Source organism: Mauremys reevesii, linkage group 9, assembly GCF_016161935.1.
Source record: "Mauremys reevesii isolate NIE-2019 linkage group 9, ASM1616193v1, whole genome shotgun sequence".
Taxonomy (NCBI): domain Eukaryota; kingdom Metazoa; phylum Chordata; order Testudines; family Geoemydidae; genus Mauremys; species Mauremys reevesii.
Window position 1 is genome coordinate 23,086,203 of NC_052631.1, and position 24,644 is coordinate 23,110,846.

Here is a 24,644-nt window from a genome sequence, read left to right on the forward strand (position 1 = left end):
TATTTGCTTGTGTATGTGTGTTTGACCCTCACCAGAGCATATAAACAATTGAAAAAAGAAAGTTTTAACATTTCAAAAGTGACCATTTGCACTCAGGGCCAAACACTATGTTACACCAATGCAAATCCAGGGCAAATCATGAAGTTGCCATAGGGCTGCAGTGGAGTTGCTGAGGATTTAATCCTTTTCAATTTAGGGCAGAATTTGGCTTTCAGTCCACAACGTAGAGAATAAATAACAATAAAGGAATAGGATAATAATAAATGAAGAAATAAAAGGATAATAAACAATCAGGCTGCACTGTGTAAATGCTCAGCGAGGGCCTCATTTTAGAATAAAAGAACTTCTGTTTCTGAAAGTATGTAAACAACTAGCTCCTTGACTGCATGCACACTCAGTCACAATTAGCTGTCCCAGGGATTGGTCCACTTTCCATTGAAGTCCCCTTGACTTCACTGGGCTGTGGATCAGGCCGTAAACATTGCCATATGCACCTGGAGTTCTTTGTGCTATGCCTTACACAATTGTAGGTGTCAAATTGGAGGCTGAGTTGACACCCCTTTAAAAACATAGCTGTAAGAGATCATAGAATAAAACAAAGATCTTAATCGAATGCAGAACTTTAAAAATCTTACGTTATTCCCTGGTTTTATATTTCAGAGGCTTAGCCAAGGACAACATCAGATAGATGAGGGGCAAGAAGAAACGTAGACCAAAAATTAGGAACGGAGTTAAAGTACTTTACACAGTATAACTCCACTGACTTCACTGGATTTACCATTGATTTGTACTAGTGTAAGTGAGATCAGAATCAGGCCCTGAACATGGAAATATACCCAGTAGCTCCAGAGCTACTGTAACTACTTAATTGCAGAAAGTTTTTCTTAAACAAGAGTAACAATTCAGCGTATTTGTGCTGTGAAAGAAAAATAGATTTTTCATCTGTGTGCATGAACAATAACCCATTCCTTTTGGAATTGTATGTTTCCATGAGGAAAAACTGATTTCTTCTAAGTAATTGTGGTCTTGAAATCATTTGACATGGGGAATTTTACATGCATTTGATGGAGAGTATCATTAAAATCATGTGATGGTCTATTAGCATTGCCACCTACTATCACAAAGAGGCAAGTCATTCCCCCCAGAGATAACTTTTAAAAGTGAATGTAGAATGTTAATGTCTGCTGATCCAACTTAGAAGTCTGTCATGGTCAATTTACAAAAAAAAAATAAAAATACAGGATCTAATGAAGCTTCCCAACCACCATTCCTGGGAACAACAAAGTAAGCATGCAAGCCAGACTGCTCTTTGTTGTTTATTTTTATATCGTGGCTGGATGAAATTATTTCTTCTTTTAATAGAAGAAGCAAAGTCTGGCATATGGTGTCATTTACAATTCACATGCCTTTCATTTTCTCTTCTGTTTATGCATCTTTAAAGCAACTTTTGTTATGGTGTAAAGGATTGTAGCTGTATTTAAGAAATTCATCTGATGATATGGGACTGTAGGGTGACATTGCTATCAGCTTTGGAAACAATATGGGTCACGAAGTTTGACTGGATACAGCTCATGTTCTAGTGACAATAAAGTTTGATTCTAGTAATTCTCCCTTAGCAAGACATGCAGGAGCACTTACAGCAGGGCATCTCCATTGCTCACAGCTTGTTCAGAATTATTTGAGGAATCATTAACAGATTATGCCTGCCCAGTTACAGAATGTCTTTACATTAGACATGCTAAGATGGAGTGATAGTAAGATGACACTGTCTTTTTGAAGCTTTTAAGGCTGTAGACCCTGACTTTATTCAATATCCTTGAGCATTGCTCTGATACTTACCTATGCTGGGGGAGGTAGAGAGGGATAGCTCAGTGGTTTGAGCATTGGCTTGCTAAACCCAGGGTTTTGAGTTCAATCCTTGAGGGGGCCATTTGGGGATTGGCCCTGCTTTGAGCAGGGGGTTGGACTAGATGAACCCTGAGGTCCCTTCCAACCCCAATGTTCTATGGCTTACATACAACCTGTCTTTTAGAGATTCTACCTCTGCTTGGTGAGCCTTGGTAGTAGAACCTGATCCTCCCATGTAACTGCAGCAGGAGCAGAGGTAGGCCAGCATGGTATGCATTTGAAAATCCCACCCTTCCTGTGTTTTTAGAAAGGTATTTGGGTTGTGCTGCATCACTTTCTCAGCACCTGGTTGAGGAGGGTGTATACAAATAAAAATATTATTCTTATGATCATCTGGTGACCTGTATAATATTTTGATACCTCACCATACAGAGTTGAAAAGTAATTCAGTAATAAAGAATATGGTGCCACCAAAATCTTCCTGCAAACATGTTCTGTATACTTCCTTGGATATTTCTACATCTCTTTTCTTCTGAAAACAGGCTGGGCCAAATTCAGCTCTGGGGTAAGTAGGGCCAACTCCTGCAGTGTCAGTAATGTAGTCAATAATTTTGCCAAGATTTTACACAATTGCTAATTTTGTTGTTGTTTGACATGAGGAGCCAGAAAAACAGCCCGCCTGTCTTCCAGCCATGCACAGTATGTAGGCTCAGTGAAGTATTTCATGTTGGTTACATCTTTCCTGCTTGTTAAGAATGGCTTCATGTCAAAAGGTAACATTTTGTTACTGCCGTGAGCCTGGGCTTACAGAAGAGAGATAATGAAGCCTGCCCCCCAAGGATATCCCAAGAGATGAGTATTTTGTTTTGTCCATTAAGACTAGTACCAGCTATCCTGAAAGTCCCGGGAGCCTGGTATTGGCAGGCTAGTTGAGTTTGAGCCAGGCTATTGATTTGTGGACTTCTGAGTTATAATGAACCATGTTTTGAACAAAGTCACTGTTGGTTTACATCTGACAAATAGAACTAAATGTTTCCCTGAAAGAAACACTATGATAACATTTCCTTTGAGAGCATGATCCAGTGTCCATTCAAGCCAATGGAAAGACTCTCATTGAGTTCAGTGGGCTTTGGATTATGTCCCAAGTGGGGAGAGGTGAAAACAAACCAAACTCAGTTTACTCAGAGTCTGTTCTTATTCCAGAATTCTGTAGAGCCTTGTTAGTTCACATTCCTCTAATCCACAAACCTGATTGCTCCATCAAATACCCCACTCCAAAATCCCAATGTACAGGGGATTTGCTATATATAATTTTATTAGCACATAGTTGACATGGTAATGGGCATACCATTGATACATATATTAGAGAGATAATAGTAGGTGAGATTAAGTCTTCTCCTACATCTCTGCAAAGATTTGATAGCCAAATCTCTAGTGAGGTTCCTTATTGCTAAGACTTCATTACTTTTACAAAATGGTCTCCAGAACATTTATTACTATATCAGGAGCTATTGCCTACACTAAAAAACTAAACTGCCTATATCAAAACAAATGAAAAATTACATTTTGTGATTGTTTCCTTGGTTGCTTCTGTTAAATATGTTTGTTTTCATAAGCAATAATTTGCAATATTTGGAAATTCTCAATAGGCCTTCCAGTCATGAATGTGAATTAGCAAGATTCTGCTGTATTTGGCAACATTGCATTTTAACTCTCATCTGTGACATTCCATAAACCTAGCTGTTTTGCATTTAATAATTTATCCACTTGGACACTCATTTAAAAAAAAAGAGGTCATAAAAAATTCAAATTATGATATAACGTTTAAATGTGTGAATAGAGTTAAAAATACTGACACGCCACTCTTTAACCCTGTGGTAGGGTTCTGATTGTTATTAAGAAATCTATAAATATTACACATAAGAAGCTAAAGTATGGCATAGGTATGTTTTGACCCTGTAAAATGTGGTAACTCATCCCTCTGTGAATTATGGTGCATACTGCCCCCATGATTTTGTTGTCTCGATAATTTTGTGAACCTGTTGGCAGCCTCACACCAAAAGAGAAGGCGGGAAACTTGGTTATAACAAAATAACAGCAAAGGCACATACTGACTGTTCACATGATACACCTAATAGTATTCCAGAATAGTAGTAAGCGACAAAGAGTCCTGTGGCACCTTATTGACTAACAGACATATTGGAGCATAAGCTTTCGTGGGGGAATACCCACCTTGTTGGATGCATCAGAATAGTAGTGATATCCGTATCTTTGAAGAGGGAAGACATAGTAATGGTTTAGCTGTAGCACTCTGTTCATTAAGGGTGAAATTCACCCCCTGCACCCAGAACTGTTCAGGGGAGACACTCATCCTCATACCCTCTCTCTCTAGGACTGCTATGATCTCCCTTTCCCCCTGCCTCTCAGGCTTTGGGGAGAAAAACTGCAGAGATGAGCCAGCCACAGACTCCAGCTAGTAGGAACAGGAGTGGTCAAGGAAGGGAGCACTGGGTATTCAGAGAACTTCCTATGGTGTTGACTGAACTTGCTTCATCCTGTGCTGATGCGCTGTTTGCTCCAACCCACCCCCTTCCCTCACGGTCTTTTGACCTCTGCTTCACTGCACACCAGTCTGATTTTACCCTCTTCTCCCCTGCCCTGTCCCTTTCACCTCCCTTTCCTTCCCTTTTCAGCTTATCCCCACCTAAAAACGAACACACACACACACACCCAATGGAACTAACATACCACTAGCTGCCATCACACAGTTCACTTTGCTTGTGTGGTCTACCCCTTTCCCCACCCTATGTCTGTCTGGTCTATTAAGATTGTAACCTCTTCAGGGCAAAGACCATCTACTACTCTGGGTTTGTACAATGGTCTCCCATTCTTGGTTGGCCCTTAGGCACTGCTGTAGTAAACATAATTAATAATAATAAATTCAGTTCCCTCACTGCGCATAAAAACAAAGCTCAAAATGTTCAAACTACAGTGGCTGTAGGTATGCACCTAATTCCATATTTTGGCTTTTGTAAAAAGTGTCCCGATATTCAGGGGTTCTGTGTACCCTCGGCTCTTATCACAGGCAATGAGAGCTGCGGGTGTACAGTAACTTTGAAGATCAGGCTTCAAATCTTCAGATCTTCAGATCAATCTTCAGTATGGATCTAAGTGCCTAGCACTGAGGTTTGAAAATTTTGGTCTAAGAAATCAGACTTTAGGCAAATATCCCCTGTTTGGATGAATGAAATCCTTACCCACAGTGGTGGCCCATCCATATAGGCGAACTAGGGGGTCACTGAGGGTGCTTGGTTAGATGAGGCACCAAATTTGAGGAAAAAAATCAAATTTAAAAAAAAAATGAAAAATGAAAAAAAACACAAATAAAATAATGAAGATGTCATTATTTCAATTCCTGTGTGTGTACAGAGGGAATATGAATTATAATTCATTTCTCTACATTTCTGATAATTTATTAATATGTCAACTCTTTTATTTACTGCAAAAATAAATAATATTTTAGCAAATTTTCTTTCCAATTTGCGACGTAGGGTCAAGATGACCCACTCCGCCATTTCGATAAGCAATAACTCAGCCACAATGAAACACATCCACCAGCGGCAAGAGCTGCAATGCCAGTGACACCTAACTCGAATATACATCAAGGTGCATATCCGGAAATTCATGTTGAGCAGAGATATCGCATGTATCAACATGTCAAACAGTCATTTTAACACATGTTGCAGGTAGATGGTTAAGAATCGAGCAAATACTGTGGAAAATTGTGTTTCTTGGTGCCAAAGAATAAAGAATTACATCTTTCAGCATTATAAATCCCAAATATGAGTATCTTTAAGCGTTATTAAACCTTAGCATTATTATTGGGCTGTATAATTATGAACTTTTCTTTGTTATAACTGGTTCATATGTAATAAATAAGGTCCATAAAAGAAAAGTAACAGTGGTAATGCTTAACAGACTACAAAAGTGATGATGTCACACTCCAAGTGGGTAACCGTGAGGAAGGGGATTACTTTCCAAACAACTGGTGTCGGGTTATAACGTGGAAAAAGGTCATTTTGTTTCCATGTAAATGCTGTAACTAACTGTTTTAATAGGTAAGTGAGTGTGTGTTACTAATCATTGAGCCTTTCAGCAGTGAAAATATGTGTTGGAATGGCTGCAGTGTGGTTTAAATCGCCAGCCATGTGGTGGGTGTGTCAGCCATCCTTAATGCTATAATGCTTGCAGTCAGGAGCACAGTTAGTACATAACAACATTCAAATGTCCCATGGCAGAAAGAGGATAAAGAAAACCCTCGGGAGCTGAGTATCATCAACAAAAGGCTGAGAAGGAAAAGGACCAAGCAAAACAGCAGGGATCCTTCCTGAAATATCTTCTCTTTAAATGAAAAATTATACACTCCAGGTAATGGAAACTCTTTAAAATTTGTTGAATGCTTCGCTTTGTTTGATCCAGTCATGAAGGAGCATCTATGTAAAATAACTGATCATGAAACAGAGATTCATTACTTAGGAAAAAATATGCAGAATGAACTGATCCAAATCCTAGCAAATGCCATTAAAAAGAAAATTGTAGAAGCTGCCCATTCTGAAAAATACTTTTCAATAATACTGGACTGTACACCAGATGTGAGTCGTGTTGAACAAATGATGATCATTCTTTTTGTGGATATGGAAAAGTCTGCATATGAAGATAATGTTGAAGTGCTCATAAAGGAACATTTTTTGGGTTTCATACCACTGAAGGAGATGCCTGGAGCATTTATGATTGAAACTATTCTACAAGAGCTTGAAACAATGTCATTATCTATTGAAAAGGTACATGGCCAAGGCTATGATAATTGGAGTAATATGAAGGGTAAAGACAATGGTATGCAAAGGAGAATGTTGGAAATCAATCCTAGGGCCTTTCGTGTTCCTTGCAGTGCGCATTCTGTGAATTTGGTTGTCAATGATGCTGCTAGATGCTGTTTGGAGGCAAGCAGTTTCTTTGACCTGGTGCAATGTGTTTACGTGTTTTTCTCAGGCTTAACACACCGTTGGGAGATTCTGACTCGCCATGTGAATTCTCTAACTGTGAAACCACTTAGACAAGATGGGAGAGTCACACTGATGCTTTGAAGCCTCTTTACTATGAACTTGTAAACATTTATGCTGCCCTAACTGAAATTTCTGATGATACTACCTTTACTGGATCATCTGGCAATACGGCATGTTCAGATGCAGAAGCTCTTGCAAATGGCCTTTCCAAATTCAAATTTGTGATTTCACTCATTTTGTGGTATAATATCCTTTTTGAGATTAACCTCACTAGTAAGCAGCTTCAGGAAAAGAACTTGAACATACATTCTGCTATTCAAAAACTGCAGCAAACTAAAAATAATCTGGAAGAATTCAGAACTGATGAAGGGTTTGAAAGAATACTGGTAGATTCTCTCAAGCTTGCTGAAGAAATAAATTTTCTGACAGAATTTGAACTAGAGGCAGTTCGCATTTGGCAAAAGAAACAGCAGTTTTCGTATGAAGGACGAGACACACCATTCAGAACCCAAAACGAAGATTCAAAGTGAATTTCTACTTCGCAGTCCTTGATACTACTAGTCACTCAGTTGACGAAAGATTTCAACAGATTCAGCAGCTAGAGCCAACATTGGCTTTCTATATGATATCCACAGCTTGCAAAAGAAAACAGCAAAACAGATAAGAGAATTCTGTATAAAACTAGAGTCGGCATTGACTCATGAAAATTCAAAAGACATTGATGCTACAGATTTGAGTAGTGAGCTTCAGGCTTTTTCAAGACGACTTAAGAAACATTCCACTCCTGAAGAAATATTGAAGTTTGTTTGTGAAAATAAACTCAGTTTTCCAAATATTTTTATAGCTCTATGCGTTCTTTTAACTTTGCCAGTTTCCGTAGCTAGTGGGGAATGCTGCTTCTCAAAGTTAAAATTGATGAAAACGGTGACAGGGTCAGGCCAGATGGGTTAAGCAGGTCCCTTTTCCCTGGGTAAGATAAAAGGGACTATTCCAGAACACTCAAGAACTTTCTAGAACTAACTAAGGCAGGCAGGGTAATTAGGATACCTGTAGCCAATTGGGAAGTTACTAGAATTAATTAAGGCTAATCAGGACACCTGGTATAAAAAGGCTCTCACTCCAGTTAGTGAGGTGTTTGTAAGGAGCTGGGAGTGAGAGGACGTGCTGCCGGAGGACTGAGGAGTACAAGCATTAACAGACATCAGGAGGAAGGTGCTGTGGTGAGAACAAAGAAGGTGTTGGGAGGAGGCCATGGGGAAGTAGACCAGGGAATTGTAGGCGTTGTGTAGCTGTTCCAGAAGGTACTCTAGACAGCTGCAGTCCACAGGGCCCTGGGCTGGAACCCGGGGTAGAGGGTGGGCCCGGGTTCCCTCCAAAACCTCCCAACTCCTGATCCAACACAGGAAGATCTCTGAGGCTAGCAAAATCTGCCAATAAGCGCAGGATCCACCAAGGTAGAGGAGGAACTTTATCACAAAACATATCTGCATTCGACAGTGGTGCAAGAGAGACTTGTTGGACTTGCCACAATGTCCATAGAGTATGAAATAGCTGGAAAACTGGATCTAAAAGAACTAGTGACTGAATTTTCAAAACTTAAAGGAAGAAAAGTCATGTTTTAAGAGTACAGAGTGTTTTGTAAATACAGGTTAAAGTTCATTGAAGAGTTCTCTTATTTCTTTCTATATTGGATGTGGTGGGAATGGCAATTAAAGCAGGATAGCATAATGGATGATTTTGGATTTGTAATAATAAAAATTATAATTAACATTTTTAATGCATTTTTATTTGAAATCGGACTGAAATATCAGCTAGCTGTTGTGTACAAATCTATTCTGAAAATTCCGTGCCTCTATTTTATCTGATCTCAGAAACTTTGGTTTGACAGCCTGACAAACCGAATAATTAAGCCTCTGTTTTAAAAAAAAATGCTTAAAAGACATTAAAAGGAAAAAAGGAGCAAAATGTTTCCCAGTTTACCAAAAACCTCAGGCTAGATCTGCCCCTGGGGTTGGGGACGGGGGCGCTGATTGCATGCTTCACCTAGGGCGGGGGCCGCCCCTGCTTCCCCACAGCTGCTGAAAGGGCTGCAGAGCTGCAGTGTCACCTGTCCGCTGCTGCTACACTAGCCTATGAGCTGGAATAACAGCTGCAGCTCCTCTGTGACCCCGGCTGGTAGGGGGTTAGAAAGCAGGGCTGCCCAGGGAAGGGGGGGGCAAGTAGGGCAATTTGCCCCGAGCCCCGCAGAGGCCCCGTGAGCTCTGGCCCGGCGGAAGTCCAGGTCTTCAGCCGGCTTTTCAGTGGCGGGGGGGCCTTTCGGTGCTGCTGAAGACGCGGAGCGACTGAAGGGCTCCCCCGCTGCCGAAGACCTGGACCACCGCCGGGTGAGTACAAGCACCGCAGCTCCCCCGTTTTGCCTCAGGCCCCCTGAATCCTCTAGGTGGCCCTGTTAGAAAGTGGATCCATTTAGGATTGGATCTCATGACCTGCTTTCAATGGGCTCCCTCCATGCCAGGGTAATTGGGCAGGTGCAGATTATTCTACTTGTAGCTACCCCCATGTAACTCCACTGAAATCAACTGAAGACAGAATTCATCAATAATGATATGACAGTGTCATCATTGGGACAATCATTTTCATCAGTGCTGTGAAATCAATGAGGTTCACGGGTATGTTTGAGGGCAGAATTAGGTTCTATGTTTTTAAGAGTGATAGCTTCATGCTAACTGGTGCTTTAAATCCAAATTTATTATTGAACAGAGTTTATTCAACTCTGTGCTGAAATTTTTAATGATGATGTAAATTTCTAACCATTTTGTTCTATTAAATAGAAACTCGAGCTGCACGGACTTCTAAATAAGCCCATTTTAAGTATTCTGGGATTTCTTTTGCTGAACATGAGTCAGATTACTTAAAATTTTCTCTAAACCAGTTTCTTCCCAAGTGCTGAGTTTTGAAATATGTTTTTCTTACTCAGAGTACAATTATTCAGGAGAAAGTACATGTGCAATTTTGTAAAACCACAAATGTTCACAGGCTCCACTGTGAGCTCTACTGTTGGTTTATAAGTATGCTGTAATAAATGGTTGTTTAGTAGCTTTGTAGGACTGGCCTAAATTCAACTGAAAAACATTTCCCTGAGGGGTTTGCTGGCGGGAATGTGGTTGAGGCCATATCAAGAGGAAGCGTGGTTTTTACCTTTTGCAGATATATTGCATGCTATTTCTGATCCAGTGTTGTCATAGATATTTAATGTTTCTAATCCTTTTGACATAGATATTGAATGAAAGCTGTTTCCAAAAATGATTAATCAAAGTTCTAAGAAATTCACTACTGACACACAATTATTTTACCAGATACAGTATGTGGTTCAAAGTAAGAGATACACTGTCAGTGTCATCTTTGGCAAAGCATGACTGTATTAAACCCCTGTTGTTGTTTTTCTTCAGGACAGAAAATGATGTTGAAACAGAATCTCCTGCACAGTTGGATGATTTAAAATCTGTTATGAATGAAAATGAAGAGGATGAAAAGCTTCAAGTTAAAATACAAGCTTTTGAGGAAAAAATAAATATTGACAACAATACTCCTGGCTCTGTGCGTAGATATAGTTTAGGCCAGGTTTCTAAAGAAGAAAGGAAGGATATGAGATTTAACAGGTATGATTCTGTAAAATGCATGAGTGGCTTTCATGCATATCAGTCTTGCAATAAATCTTTATCCAAACATTAAGGGAATAGTACAATTATAGTATACCTGTGGGCACCATGAGTCTAATTCTAACCAGATCTCTTGTCAGGGCGTCTCGGAGCTGGAAAAAATCTTTCTAAATTATGTATTTAACCTGCCCTAACATGACAAGAGAGAAGGAAGAGGAACATGTTTGTTTACAGAACACTCTAGAACAGTGGTTCTCCACCAGGAGTATGCGTATCCCTGAGGGTACGCAGAGGTATTCCAGGGGGTACATCAACTCATCCAGATATTTGTCTAGTTTTACAAAAGGCTACATGAAAAACACTAGCAAAGTCAGTACAAACTAAAATTTCATACAGACAATGACTTGTTTATACTGCTCTATATACCATATCAGTGTTTCCCAATCTGGGGGGTTGCAATTTATTTTATAATTATATGGTAAAAATGAGAAAGTCAGCAATTTTTCAGTACTAGTGTGCTGTGACACTTTTGTATTTTTATGTCTGATTTTTAAGCAAGTGAGGTGAAAATTGGGGTACATAAGACAAATCCACTTCTTGAAAGGGGTACTGTAGTCTGGAAAGGTTAAGAACTACTGATCTAGAAATGAAGATTCAAAGAACTCTTCTGGATACTAATAATAGCAACTCTAACGTTAGTTTAGGTAATATATTTGTATCAATATTTTGGGTCAGATTATGCCCTCAATTACTCTGGATTGATACTTTGTGTCAAGTTAAACTTGATTCTGCCTAGACCCGTTGTGTGTTGGGACCAGGGCCAGCCCAAAGAACTTGCAACTAGGATGTACCCCTAGGACATGCAGGCCTCACCAATTCTAGTGGGATGCTTACTGCTCATGCTGCAGTGTTGCATGGGTGGAGCATGACCCATTTCATACTGACTTAGCGTTCTGTGGTGATAACTTGAGTCTTTGGGCAATTTGGACATCTCCTCTGCTGGGGCTGTCATAGGTTCCACCCTCCTCCTGTTTAACAAGGAACCTATGTCCCCTTTTCTCCTAATTCTCTCCAGAGACACATTCACTAGTTGTGTACGCATTTCCTGTTCCCCAGCTCCCCTTTGAGGATTAAAGTTTCCTGTGTTGTGAAAGGAGTGGTGGGAAAGGATGCTCATTGAGGGCTTGATTCTCCATTGTCTTCCACCTTTGCTCTCATATACAACTGTTCAAAGTGAGTGTAAAATGCTGCCAAATCAGAATTCTTCACTCACATCAGTAGAAGCATTTTATACCTCATTTACTCTAGTGCACATGATTACACAAGAGAGTGGAGAACCACTTCCTGAATGTTGGGGCTTGTGGCGAAGGTGATCCAGCTGAAGGACTTTGGAGAGAACTCTGGATTTGCTTGAACCACTGCTGGATGGTATTATTTTATAATGTGATTGATAGACTGGATACTGAGATGTTATAATGATGAGTGATAGCTATACTGGTGCATTCTCTAGTATGCATATGTTGTGCTATATAGATATTGTTGTCTGACTTCTTTTGCTTACTACAGTTGTGGTTTGATTTGCATTCTGAGTACCTGTTTGTGAAATACAGGTTTATTAAAAGCTATTTGTATTTGCCAACCAAAAGGATATATTAGGCCCAAATTCTGCTCTGAGTTGCACCAAAGCAGCTGCACAGATGTAACTCAGAGCAGAATTTGGCCAGAATTCTTATCTGGTTCTTTAGCATGGTGTAGCCTCTCTTACCTCTATCACAAACCATTTGTCTTTCTCTTTATTTGCATTGCAGGTCCAAAAGTCTAGCTTTGCATGCAATCCGTACAAAGGGGATGAATTCAGATAATGGACAAGACATGGACAATGGAGATATAGCAGCTGGCATCTCTTTCACAGAAATTTATCTTAGCCAAGAAAATGACAAATTGCCTCTTAGTCCAGACACTGAAGAATCGCAGCTGGAAAATTTTTCAGTTTCACACCCAAGTATCAAATGTACAGAATCAGAAAATTTGCCAGGATCTGTTAAAGAAAACTGCCATGAAGGAAGTACAGAGACAATAAAAAATCCTGTGGAATATCAGGATAAGCTCTACTTGCACTTAAAGGAAAATCTTAGTAAAGTGAAAGCATATGTCATGGAGATTGGGAAGAAAATTCCTAGCCCAGATCAGTGTATTATTGAAGGTAAGAGCTCTGAACCTTTCAAATTATGGGAATCTTAAAGGAATAGTTTAAAACAAGAACAAAACCCTTCAGTACTCATGCAAACTGTTAAGTAAGATTCTCTAAGCATGAGCTCTTATGTTGGATGAAACACGTTTTTACACAATGACGTTGTTATAAACTACAGCATTTTGAACCCTCTTTCATAGGTTTTGTCCTTTCCTTCAGCGATATTGTGCATCCTTCAGAGGCCCCAAGCTGGCAGTCCTCGCACACCCAAAACTCCCTTTGAAGTTAATGCAATATTGTGCAAAGAATGCTGGATTGGGCTCAGGGTCAGTGATTGATTCTCTTCTTACATCAGGATAAATAGAGTTACATTAGGGTAGGTCAGAAAAGAATCAGATCCAGAATCTCAAATAAAGGTGTTCTGTTCTGCTATGTTCTGATTCAAAGACCACTAGAAGTCAGTGGAAAGACTCCCAATGGGATTTGAATTGGGCCCCTATTTACCATTGCCTCAGAACTCTATAATGATTCTCAGTTTCATCATGCAGAGTCAGTGGATAGTGCTGGGAGCCTCCCCTACCCACCGAGACCTCTTTCTACTTGGCTTCCCAAACACTCATTGTTCAACTCCACATTTTATCATTCGGGTATTTTTATTTGTCATACAGCAAAGCAACAGTGAGTGGACCAGAGAACTAGATAAATTCATTAGTCAGGATGGGCAGGGATGGTGTCCTTAGCTGGGAATGGGCGACGGAGGGTGGGTCACTTGATTCTGTCCTGTTCTGTTCATTACTTCTGAAGCACCTGGCATTGGCCACTGTCGGAAGACAGGATACTGGGCTAGATGAACCTTTGGTGTGACTCAGTATGGCCGTTCTTATGTTCTTATGACTCAAACACAGGGGTGAATGCAGGATACATCACAGAACCAAAGTTACATAGCAATCCTCTTCCTTTATATATGTTTATACAGATCATTGCATTTACTATACATTGCATCACACATTTTGGGATTGACTTGGTTACTTTGTAGGGACCAATCCCTGTACTGCATGTTCTGTCCACACACTTTCCATGCATGATTTACTCTTTTGCTCATCTTTGGATTCTGGACTTGTCCATTATTAACTTGTTCTTTGTAAATGGTTCCCTGGATGTTCCCTCCCCTTATCTTAGCTAGTTCAGACATTCTGTCACTCAGCTTACTGACCCATTTGCCTATCTTAGTTAGCACGGACATTGTGTTTTTAGCCTGCTCATCATTTACCTCCCTAAGCCCGTCTTCCAAGAAATGAGGCCTTCCCTATGTCCAATTATTCATGTCAAGCCAGGTCTACAGATAATTGTTTTCAAGCACTTGATAGCCAATAATGGGGCCTGATCCTGTGAGGCCACTGTGGAGGTCCTCACTACCTTGCAGGATTGATCTCAGTGCATTACTCCTTTTCAAATTAAAATTCTTAAAGGCCAGATTGTGAATAGAGCTGAGTGAACAATTGATTTTTTTTTTCGGTTCAGTGGCCAAACTGGAGAGGGGAGTGGGGGAAAACCCTAACAAACAATTCATTTCAGACCCAAACTGATTTTTTTTCTTCGCTCTTTCATGCTGGAAAAAAACCAACCTCTTATTCAGGCTGAATGAAATGTTTCAAATGTCATGTAGAAACAACTGTATCTAAACAAAACACCAATAGGACTCATTTTGAAAATCTTCCAAGACTTCAAAAAAAAATCAGTTTGTTTGTTTGCCAAAACTATTAGCAGAATTAAGTTCAAATTCACTGAATTTTCAGTGCCTAAAAAATATTGGGGGTTTTTTTATTTATTTTTTTTGCATGAGTTTACAAATGTCACCCAGCTCTAATTGTGAACATCTTACTCCCATTGCTGAGCAACTCATGTGAGTAGTCCCACTTACTTCAGTAGGTGTATTGATCACCAGTGGGAGTAAGGCGTTCATAGTCAGGCTAAATAACTGTAGAAAATAGCTGAATGACTCAGTTCAATCAATAAATCTGATAAGAAAGCTTTCATTTCTGATCTCTTAAAATATCATTCCATAGTAAGACATAAAGCAGGTCTCAGTCATTGACATTTGTGCATCAAATGCCTTTCCAGATGTCTTTCTTTATTCTGTGGCCAAGGAGTTGAAAAGCAGTATTGACCTGTGAACGACACTTTTTGCCAAGTTTGTTTTTTTGCAGAAATTTGAGAAAAATACTCCAAAGTCCAGCTTTGCTGTTAGAAACACTTCTCATTGTCAAAGTTATTTGTATGTCTTACTGTTTCAGTAAATGACAAAGGGCGTTTAAGAGTGAACAATCTGACTTGTGAGTTTGCCTAAAGAATTAAATGTGAGTCTATGTCTTCTTTTAATATAGCGAATATTTTTAAACATTTTGTTCATACTAATTAAAAGCCCTAATATAGTGATGTTTTAAGCAAGTCATTATTTCCCAATTCATTCAGACTATTTTAATTTCCTGGGAAATCATCAACTACAGTTCTTGAAGAAACGTGATGAGTAAGGACATACTTGTTGAGTAAGATAGATGACTTATGTGACTCATTCGAAATACATTCACAGAAACTCACTCCTGCTCGTTACACAGGGGACAACTTGTTAATATTTCAGATATTCCATAAACTGCTCAGTCCAAAATCTGGCAGTTATTTGACCTATATTATTTCTGTATGTCATAACAGGAGATCATTCAAATTTATACATGCTTTACTCTCTATAAAGCTATTTTTGCATGATCAGATTTTTAAAAAAACAAATCTTTGGTTGATTTTGTGTCAGTTAAGCAGGAATTTGTTGAATTTGGGGGTGTGTGTTAAATATGCAAAATAGGAAAGAAGCAATGAGGAGAATAGGAGGATGTTGTAACAAAGCAGTACAATTTACCAATAATGGAGAGTACAAGAAGTTCCCCAAAAATAACACTTGATTTGGGTCATGTCCTTTCCTGGGCTTTTTAAATATAACCTTTAATATATATTATAGACACAAATTAACAAAGAACAGTATTAGATGTAATACTATGGACTTGTAATACTACAAGTAGATTATGGGCTGGATTCTGTCACCCTTACTCAAGGGGAATTAGAAATAAGGCATACATTTTTAACAATGAAGGTAATTAACTACTGAAATAAACTACTAAGGGCAGTGATGGATTCTCCATTCCTTGATGTCTTCAAATCAAGAGAGGATGCCTTTATGGAAGATAAGCTTTAGCCAAACACAAGTTATTGGGTTCAACAGAGTAACTGGATGAAATTCTATAACCCTTCTGTGTCAGACAGGAGGTCAGATGATTTAATGGTCCCTTCTGGTCTTAAAATCTGTAAATAATACCATATACTGTGAAAAGTCCCATTGATTTCAGTGTGGCTGTTCCTGGAGTAAGGTACTATTTGATGTTTTTGAGGGTGGAAACATCTGGCCCTACAGTACTGCAGTTATACAGAATTTAAATTATGTTTTTGTTGACCACAACATAAAATGTGTCTAAACTTCTTAGGGCAAAATATATCCTGTATGGTACTTCCTTGAATATACAGTGTGTACTCCCTTCCCTTAAAAAATCTCAGTCTGGTACTACCAAAACCTGATCACCTGAATTTTCACTTAAGCTGGAAACACATTGTTCAAAAGTATCATAAGCAACAGTGACAGCAGGTGCCCATAAGGATTTGTTCCAACACTGCTTTATTCCTGAATATCCCTTAATACATTAAACACAAACTGAACATGATTTCTACCCAACCCTAATAAATCATTTCCCTGGTAGAGGGTAGAGCTTCCTGTAGGTCCGGAAGGAACTTCTTGGGAAGGTCTTAGAGAAGCAGTGGTGAAGATCACCACTTAGCAAACTCCCTTATCTAGGCTGTAGTTTTGAATTCTAGAAGTGAGGGCCTGACTGGCCATCACTACCTCACGTATTTGTTGTATATAATCTAGTTGCCTCTGCTGGTGTTGTAGGTAAAGTGTCCTACAACTTCGTCATCTGTGTGAAAAAGCTTTGCAACAATTTTCATTTTGTCTGTCATTTTCCTTAATATTTTTTTTTTAAATCTGTGTCCCTGAGTCCTAAGGCTAAAATCTTTTCCTGGTTATAGGCATGGGACAACCTTGACTTCAGTGGGAATTGAATACAGGGATCCAAATGCAGAATTTATCTCCTAGTATTTAGCAGTTTAAAGGGTTTGTAGAAACATCTACCTGCCTCACCCCTTTCAGCACCTTGAAAATGCCAATCAACACCCCTCTCAACCATCTTTCTTCTAGTGAGTTTGACAGTGGGTCTAACTCTGTTCAAGCCAGTCAAATGGGAATAACTTCATTGAAGTTAGTGGCATTATACCAGTCTAAAACTAGTGTGAAGAGAATCAGGCCCATGTTTCTAACTTTGTTACTCTTGCTAGCGAGGATGTGGATAATGTATAGTGGCCATTCATTCATTCATTCTCTTTATAACTTGACATGAATAAATACATAGATTGACCTACCATAAATACATATATACATATGTATTTCTCTGCTCTGTTACACTGTGTTTTGACCAAGTTTCTTTTCTATTGGTTTGCACACTGTATGTACTTCATAGTCTTTGCATAGCAGTATTTGTGCTTTACAACATGTGTTTTGCAGACTCCTTATTGATTTATACACTCAGCCAGTAGTATTACTCAATCTCTATGGATTGTAATATTTCTTTATATGGTATTTCAAAATCCCTGTAATATTGATTTGTACATTGGACTTTACAGTCTTAAAGGGACACTCAGGTAAAAACTGTGGGGTCAGATCCTCAGATGGTATATATTGTCAGTTTACAGTAGCTGAGGAGCTGCCCCTATATATTGAACAAACAAACAAAAACAATCACCATTTTCCTCAGCTGTGTTATCACATTTTGTAGGGTGCAGTGCATTCTGGGGTGTTTGGGCCCAAAGAGGGTTCAGATTTTGAACTGAACCAGTGATCTAATGATTTACATCCTAGGGATTGGAGGTGTGGTGGCTAGTGATTAAGGTGCTTGACTACATTCCAGAAGGTCATGGGTTTGCATCTTGCTTGATCTCACACTGAAGGGCCACCTCTAATTCACATAGCTGCAGAATGGGTACCTGATCCATCATGTTAGGGCAGTCAAAGGTGGCTGGACATGAGGCTGGCCACCTCAGTAACCTTGTGTACTGTTGGCTATGAAATGGATGTGCCTTAACTACATCAGCCTGAAGAGCAATTGATTCAGGGGAACTTTGACGGGAAATGAAGCTGGATGGCTGGCTTGATTGTGGAAAGGGCCTGAGACCATGGTCAAGTTCAGGGTAAGATTGCAAGTGCTTAAGGTCAAAATAGAACAAAATTAATGTGGTGGCATGAGTGAATATTTGGAGCTAAGCTCTACATTTTGGTATAGTGCCAGAAGGCAGTCATCTGAAACCTACAAAATTAATTGATTTGGGTTTGCTTCCATTTGGGGTTGAATATTTGGTTCAGTTGTTGTTTTGAACCAGTTTACCCATGTTTGCTTCTTTTCCATACCTTATATGCCTTTTAGACATTCCTGTATATTATGTCCATCACTTCACCCTTACTTAACCCTCTGAATTTTTCATTGAAAATTTTTACCATATTTATCACATGATTTTACCCTTTATTAAACAAAGCAAAGTAGTTTTCAGCAGCTCATACTTCTCCATATGCTTTGAGATCTTATATATTATCAGTGTTCAAGGATCTTGCTTATCTCAAAGGCCAGATTCCCTGGTCTATAATTTCCTGAGTACTCCTCAGTCCCTTTATTAAGTTTATGTTAGCTAGAATTTCCAACCACCTCAGTTTCTCTGTAAGTTGAGTAATTAAGAACAGAAGACTCAACATTGACTCCTAGGTACTGTTCACAGACTGTGCATTGACCCTACTGTGTGCCCTTTGAAAGGTCACTTAACCACTCTATCACTCTGTGTCTCCATTTACTTGTCTGGAAAAACAAGGGTAATAATGAGTGTAGTAAAGCATGTTGAGATCCCTAGATTAAAGGTGCTATACCAGCGGGAAGTATTATCATTCTATTCAGTGTCATTAACTTTCAGAGTAAACTCAATGAGGACTACAGCAAATTAGCTTAGAGCTGCAACTACTTTTATTTCTTCTTAAAGAATTTAGCATTGACTATTCCTCCAGTCCCAGTGCAAGACTCACAGCCATCTGCTGGGCTTACTTTTTAGTCTTACCGATTACCATTTAGGATGATTGCATCTGTGATGTTAGTCCCCTTATTTATGCCATTACCATCACCCTTATTCTACGCATTTATGTCATAGGAACATAGTCTGATCTGCTAGGGCAATTCCTAGCAATCCATCTAGTGCATACCCTGTCTTTGAAATTGGCCGGTACCAGATGCTTCACATTCCAAGACATCTTTTTCTCTTTTTTTTCCCCTCATGCTCTCTCTGCTGTGCCGAACAACTCCTTGCTATACCCATACAATTGGAGTTGTCTGTTTACAATTGGTGAAGGGGGGACAATGTTTCTTCTTTTGCATTACTGCCTTTTCAGATACAATAATACTACCACTATAGTACCCACATCCCAAATCCTTACAAGTAATTTGTGTGGCAGGTGACCCATCAGAAAGAAAACATTTGAGTGTGCCTGTATATGGAGGACATTTTAGAATCTGCACATCTCTGGCCAGAGGTTAAACTTATTTTTTCCAGGGAAAGAGCTTAGGGATTTCTAATGTATCATTCATAGGCAAGCTTGGTATTGAATTAACATCAAAATCAAATTGGAAATGTAATTCCATTCAATGAAAATATGAAGATATTATAACATTCTGCATATGCTGTCCCAGTTGTAAGTCACTTCTGATTCTTGGTAGTTCTATAGGATAAAATATAAACAACAAAAATTGTATGGGATTTATGACAGAAATTCCTTAAAGGAGGGCGGGGGGGAAATCTAGTTTGCAGTGAACCTAAATCTGGGGTATGTTATGTTTTATGCTGAATTGAGAGATAATTGGTACCATATGACAGACTAGATGGAAAAGATCACAGCTCCCCTGCAGTGTTTGCCTCTGCACTCTTTTGATAAATTTAAACATGCCATAAGCCAAACATTGATTTAGAACACATGGGCCTCTGCTAATTCACTATGACCACAAAGTTACAGAGACACAGGCCAATGTTTCTAGACATATTTTTGTCTATGCTAAAATGCATTAGTTGGCATCATATTATTTGGGACTAGTATTAAGTCCCAGACTCATCCAAAATCTAAAAATGTATGCACTGTGAAAATTGAAGTGTTAATATACAGAATGGCTTTGTTGTGGGCATTGATTGTGGTCGTCAGGTTTCAGTGGAATCCCAGCTCTGCAAGGATTGTAATAGGAACATTAACACACTCCTGCCTGCAGCCTGCACAGATGTGTGATCATAGTGAAAACTAGTAAATCAAGTGCATGTTCATTCTAGTAAAGTAATTGGAAGCATTAATTTAAGCATAGGAAATGAACTAATCTCTAGGTGGATCTTGCCTGGCAACGGGCTAATTCCCTATGAGGGGTTTTGGGCACTGTGCTGCGAAGGAAACAGGAATTCTGGCTTCTGGGAGGTGAATTAGATCTGGACTCTTAAGAGGAGCAAGTACTAATGCAACCCGCCTCCCCACAGACTGGAACTATATGTCTCCCCCAGCCAGTATGGGGGAGATAACCTGCTTGCTCCTGCTGCTAGTTCTTGACCCCTCCCTTGGTTCATGGACCAGATAAGGTAAGGCAGGTTTCACTGAAAAGGTAAGGCAGGAGTTAGGGAGGAATTGGCGCCAAGTCCAGAGTGGAGAGGGCCTGGGGCTTAAAGGAAGGAAGGTGGGTCCAGCAACCCTTTGGAAGAAGAGGAGGTGTAGATGAGTCAGACTCAGCCCTGCGGTGCCTCCTGCTGGTGACTCCGGGAATTAGCTCTGTCCAGCACTGGAGCACCCTCTGCAGGCCAGTGATCCGCCTGTCTTCAGGCCCCTGTGTCCCTCCCTGGACCCAGTGCCCTTTTACATGGCGGTGCTGCCTCCTGGCAGTAACCCCTTTTCTCTTAGGGTCTCCTCTTCTTGGGGAACCCCCACCCTCTATCCCCACCTTGCCTCAGTATTGGCTACTGCCAGTCATTGTCTAGCCCCACACTCTGGGGCAGACTGCAGTATCAGCTTACTCATCACAGGCAAAGGGGTTTGAACCTGCTGCCTTAGCCTACCCCTGGGCTGCCCTCTGCAACCCCCAGTACCAGTTGGCCCTTCGCTAGGCCGCAGCCTGGGGCTTTCTAGGCTGGAGCTCCCCAGCTCCTCAGCCTTTCCCCAGCCCTGCTTCACCCTAGGTACCTTGCCTATAGCCCCTGCAGCCAGGCCCTTCTTCCTCTTCAGGCAGAGGAAGACTGTCTTGGCTTCTGGCTTCCCTGGCCTTCTTATAAGGCCCTTGGCTCAGTTTGGGGCATGGCCCCAGCTGCAGCCACTTCCCCAATCAGCCCAGCTTTTAGAGCAGCAGCTCTCAAGCCCTGCCAGGCCACTTTTAAACCCCTCAGGGCAGGAGCAGGGTCCACCCTGCTACACACACCCCACCTCAAGAACCCCTCCACCGGGGGGCAGGCGGGGTGCTCTACCGGCCTAGCTTTCTCCTCAGCTGGGCCCGCAGAGAATCTCTGCTCGCAGGCTCTCCATCTTCTGGAGCCACCTGCTTACTTCCTCCTCATTCTGGGTCCTCACCATAGACCTCCCTAGTCCTACATGGGTTCCCACATCAGTTTGGGCTCCCACCTCAGCCCTCTTGGCCCTTGTGTGGGTTCTCTGTTTAAGGTGGGGCCTCTCTACCCCAGCCCCCTTCTCTCTGGGGGCCTCAGCCTTCACCACCCCTTCCCTGGGGCTGGTCTCAGACTGAGCCTGGTCCTCCAGCCGCTCCCAACTTCTCTGGGGACTAGGCTGCTTGTGCCCCTTGTGGCAGAGGCAGCACATCCAGTGCCCACCCCTGACCACCTCAGGGCTAGTCTGGGCCCTGTGAGTCCCCTGAATGCACTCCCTCTTCTTGTGCCCAGGTTCCCCACAGGCCCAACACATTTTGAGCCCCCCTGTTGGCTTCACAGGGGGCACTGCTGTTCCCCAGTGGCTTTGGGAAGATGCTCTTTTGAGCTGGTTCTTCGTTATAAATAGAAATCAGATAAATATTCTTCAGCTTTGAAGATGGGACCCTGCAACAAAGATGCCTTATCACTGCCTGTTTCCACTTGGTATGCAACTGATGTAGACTTTTCAGCATAATAGGGGTGGGGAGGAGGGGGAGGGAGGGGAGGAGGAAAAAGTATTATAAAGCTATACAGATCCATATGTTTCCAGATGTGGCTTTTGCCATTCATATTCAGAGAACCAAGTTTACTACATTAAAAGCTGAGCTTGCCCTTCAGGATGTCAGTATAACCATATCTTATGCAGGAACATTTCAGGTGAGTATACTGGAGGTGAAATATCTCTGCCTCAGTTGTGACAACACACAATAATCTGCCAAACTGAAAAACTGTTAGCGCTCAAAATCAAGATGAAGAACAAAGGGCCTCTCTTGAGGACGACATTTAAAAATTCCCTTTTCCCTTATTCTTTTCTAAAAAATTATTCTATTGTTTCCATCTTCAAAACAAAAGAAATTAGATAGGTAAAGGAAAGCAGTGAAGGAGAAAATGGGTTAAAACTGAAGTTTTGAAAAATTTCACTTCTTATGGTTGCTTCTGTTTCCTTGTTAAGGACTTGATCCTGCAAACACATGTGCATAAATGAAATTTACTTATCAGAGTAAAGTTAAACTAGTGGGACTATTCACATAAAGTTATGCATGAACATAGGTGTTTGCAAGATCAGTGTCTAATATTATCTCTAATCCAATGACCAGTTAAACTGAGGTAAATATCAAGCAGTGACTCTAATGACCTTACATTGCTAACTTCTTTTGCTTTTTTTCCCTAGCCCAGTCACTGAATGATCAATTACATTAAAAACTGTAATATCTCTGCTCCTATGTCTTGCAAAAACAAAATGGTGGTTATTGCTTTGCTAACAGTTTGAGATCATCAGACAGATGTGGTGAGAAATATTTTTTGACTGGGGTTAGTGGGCCTGGCTTAATGTAGCTTTGCTGTTGCACTGAATTATGACATACATTTACAGCCTGATCTCCATTGAAGTCAATGGAGAGTTTCCCCATTTGCTTCTGTGGGAGTTGGGTTAGGGCTTTAATTTTTCCCTTCGATATCCTTTGTTGTTGTAGTTGTGGTTCATCAATTATTTATATTTTCTATTGCCTCTGTATATGTGTTTCGAATGGTGTTAAATCCATTATTTCTACATCTCTTGGTCTAGCTGTTTGAACCAAAATCCTTTACATATATGACTATGCCTCTACCCAGAGGAAAGGGTCCCATACTCTTTAATTTGAGGGGGGGTGTTATTAATATGAATGTGACATAACTGACAGCTATTCAGCTGTTCAGTCTAATACATAAAATACTCACCAGTAAAATTATATATATATAAGCTCCTTGTAAAATGAATCAAAACTATGGGATTGTCCTCACTGCAGGGTTCACTCAGGCTTTTATTTGGGTGTTTCCCCTAACCCAGCTTCCATCCACACACAAAACCTCTCACCTAAGTGTGGTGCTGCTTACACTAGAACTACCTATCCAGACTGGGATATAGGTTAACACCTGAATGCTGCTTACACTTGGGCTGGTAACCCACTCACTTTGCAGTGTGGATGCAGGCTAAATCCCTTGAGTGCTGTCCTCTAAAGCCTTCCCACAATTCCTGTCCCAAAGGCAGACAAGTTCTCAATTCATTGGAAAAGAATCACATCTTACTCATCTTACTGTAGCACGAAGAACACCAGAAGTCTCCCAGATGTCCTAGCACCTTACATCAGTGAGTGCAACAGCACCATAACCACAGTGGAGTGACTTTGCAGGATGGTGGCTCATAGCCATGTTAGACCAACCTGGGCACTCACACCGAAGTGCTGATCACCAAACTAATTCTGCAGTGAGGACATACCCTATGTCATGTTGTCTTGTCCCTGACCTTTCCCCTCCCTCTCAATGCAGTGTCTTTTGGCCTAACAGCAAACACATGGAATCTTAAACAATCTTGTCTCAAGTATATATTAACTTATCTATCTTCCAACTTCTTCAGCCGGTGTTCTTAAAATAGCCATATGATAAGTCAGTCTCTGCTTTGAATCGTCTGGGTTTTTTCACAGTAACAGCTTTTAAGAATCAATTTAGCATAGAGGTGTCTATAGAGTCACTAATCTAAAGGTTGAGTTGGTGTTTCCATAAACTTTGATTTAGGTCAGCTGGGGCAAGTTATTAAGAGAGCTGGAAGTTGGTTCAAATTGCTAAAAATTTCCTTTCTATTTTTAGAAGTGACAATTAGTTTTATAGTGTTAAACTAGTTCTAGTATAAATCAGTTTCAGGGGTTTTAAAATATAAGATATAATGACATCATCAAGGAAATTTGTTACTTTTTCCCTTCCTTTTTCCATTACGCATTTTTGGCCAATTATTTTAAAGAGATGCAGAGCCATCTTTGCTGTATTAGCACTTCATTGCTTTAAATAACATCAAACGAAAGTTAAGCCGATCCTGAATTACTGGCATTTGGCGTGACTCTGATTTGTTAAATGTTGGGCTAATTGCTTAAAAACTATTACCTTTTGTTGACAAGGATCACATGTGTATTGTTGAATCTCACTGATAACATGCAGTTTAGGGACAAACTTGTCATCTTCATCAGTGCAAAGCCAGAGTGAATTGTTTGGAGTCTTCATGTG

The 24,644-nt window shown here is 40.4% G+C and overlaps 1 protein-coding gene across 10 annotated transcripts in view; it reads left to right on the forward strand.

Moving 5' to 3' along the window:
• VEPH1 (ventricular zone expressed PH domain containing 1) overlaps positions 1-24,644 on the forward strand; it is a 186,522-nt gene that overhangs the window by 106,388 nt on the left and 55,490 nt on the right. For 8 of the 10 annotated variants that reach the window (XR_005584954.1, XM_039489510.1, XM_039489506.1 and 5 more), the window contains 2 exons: positions 10,361-10,570; positions 12,379-12,773. Coding sequence is in view for 9 of the 10 variants with exons in the window: in XM_039489510.1 (XP_039345444.1) it covers positions 10,361-10,570; positions 12,379-12,773 (605 nt within the window). In the remaining variant the exon portion in view is untranslated. Of the gene's footprint in view, positions 1-660; positions 796-10,360; positions 10,571-12,378; positions 12,774-24,644 lie in introns of those variants that run through there. The other 2 variants (XM_039489512.1, XM_039489514.1) reach the window with 2 other exon arrangements.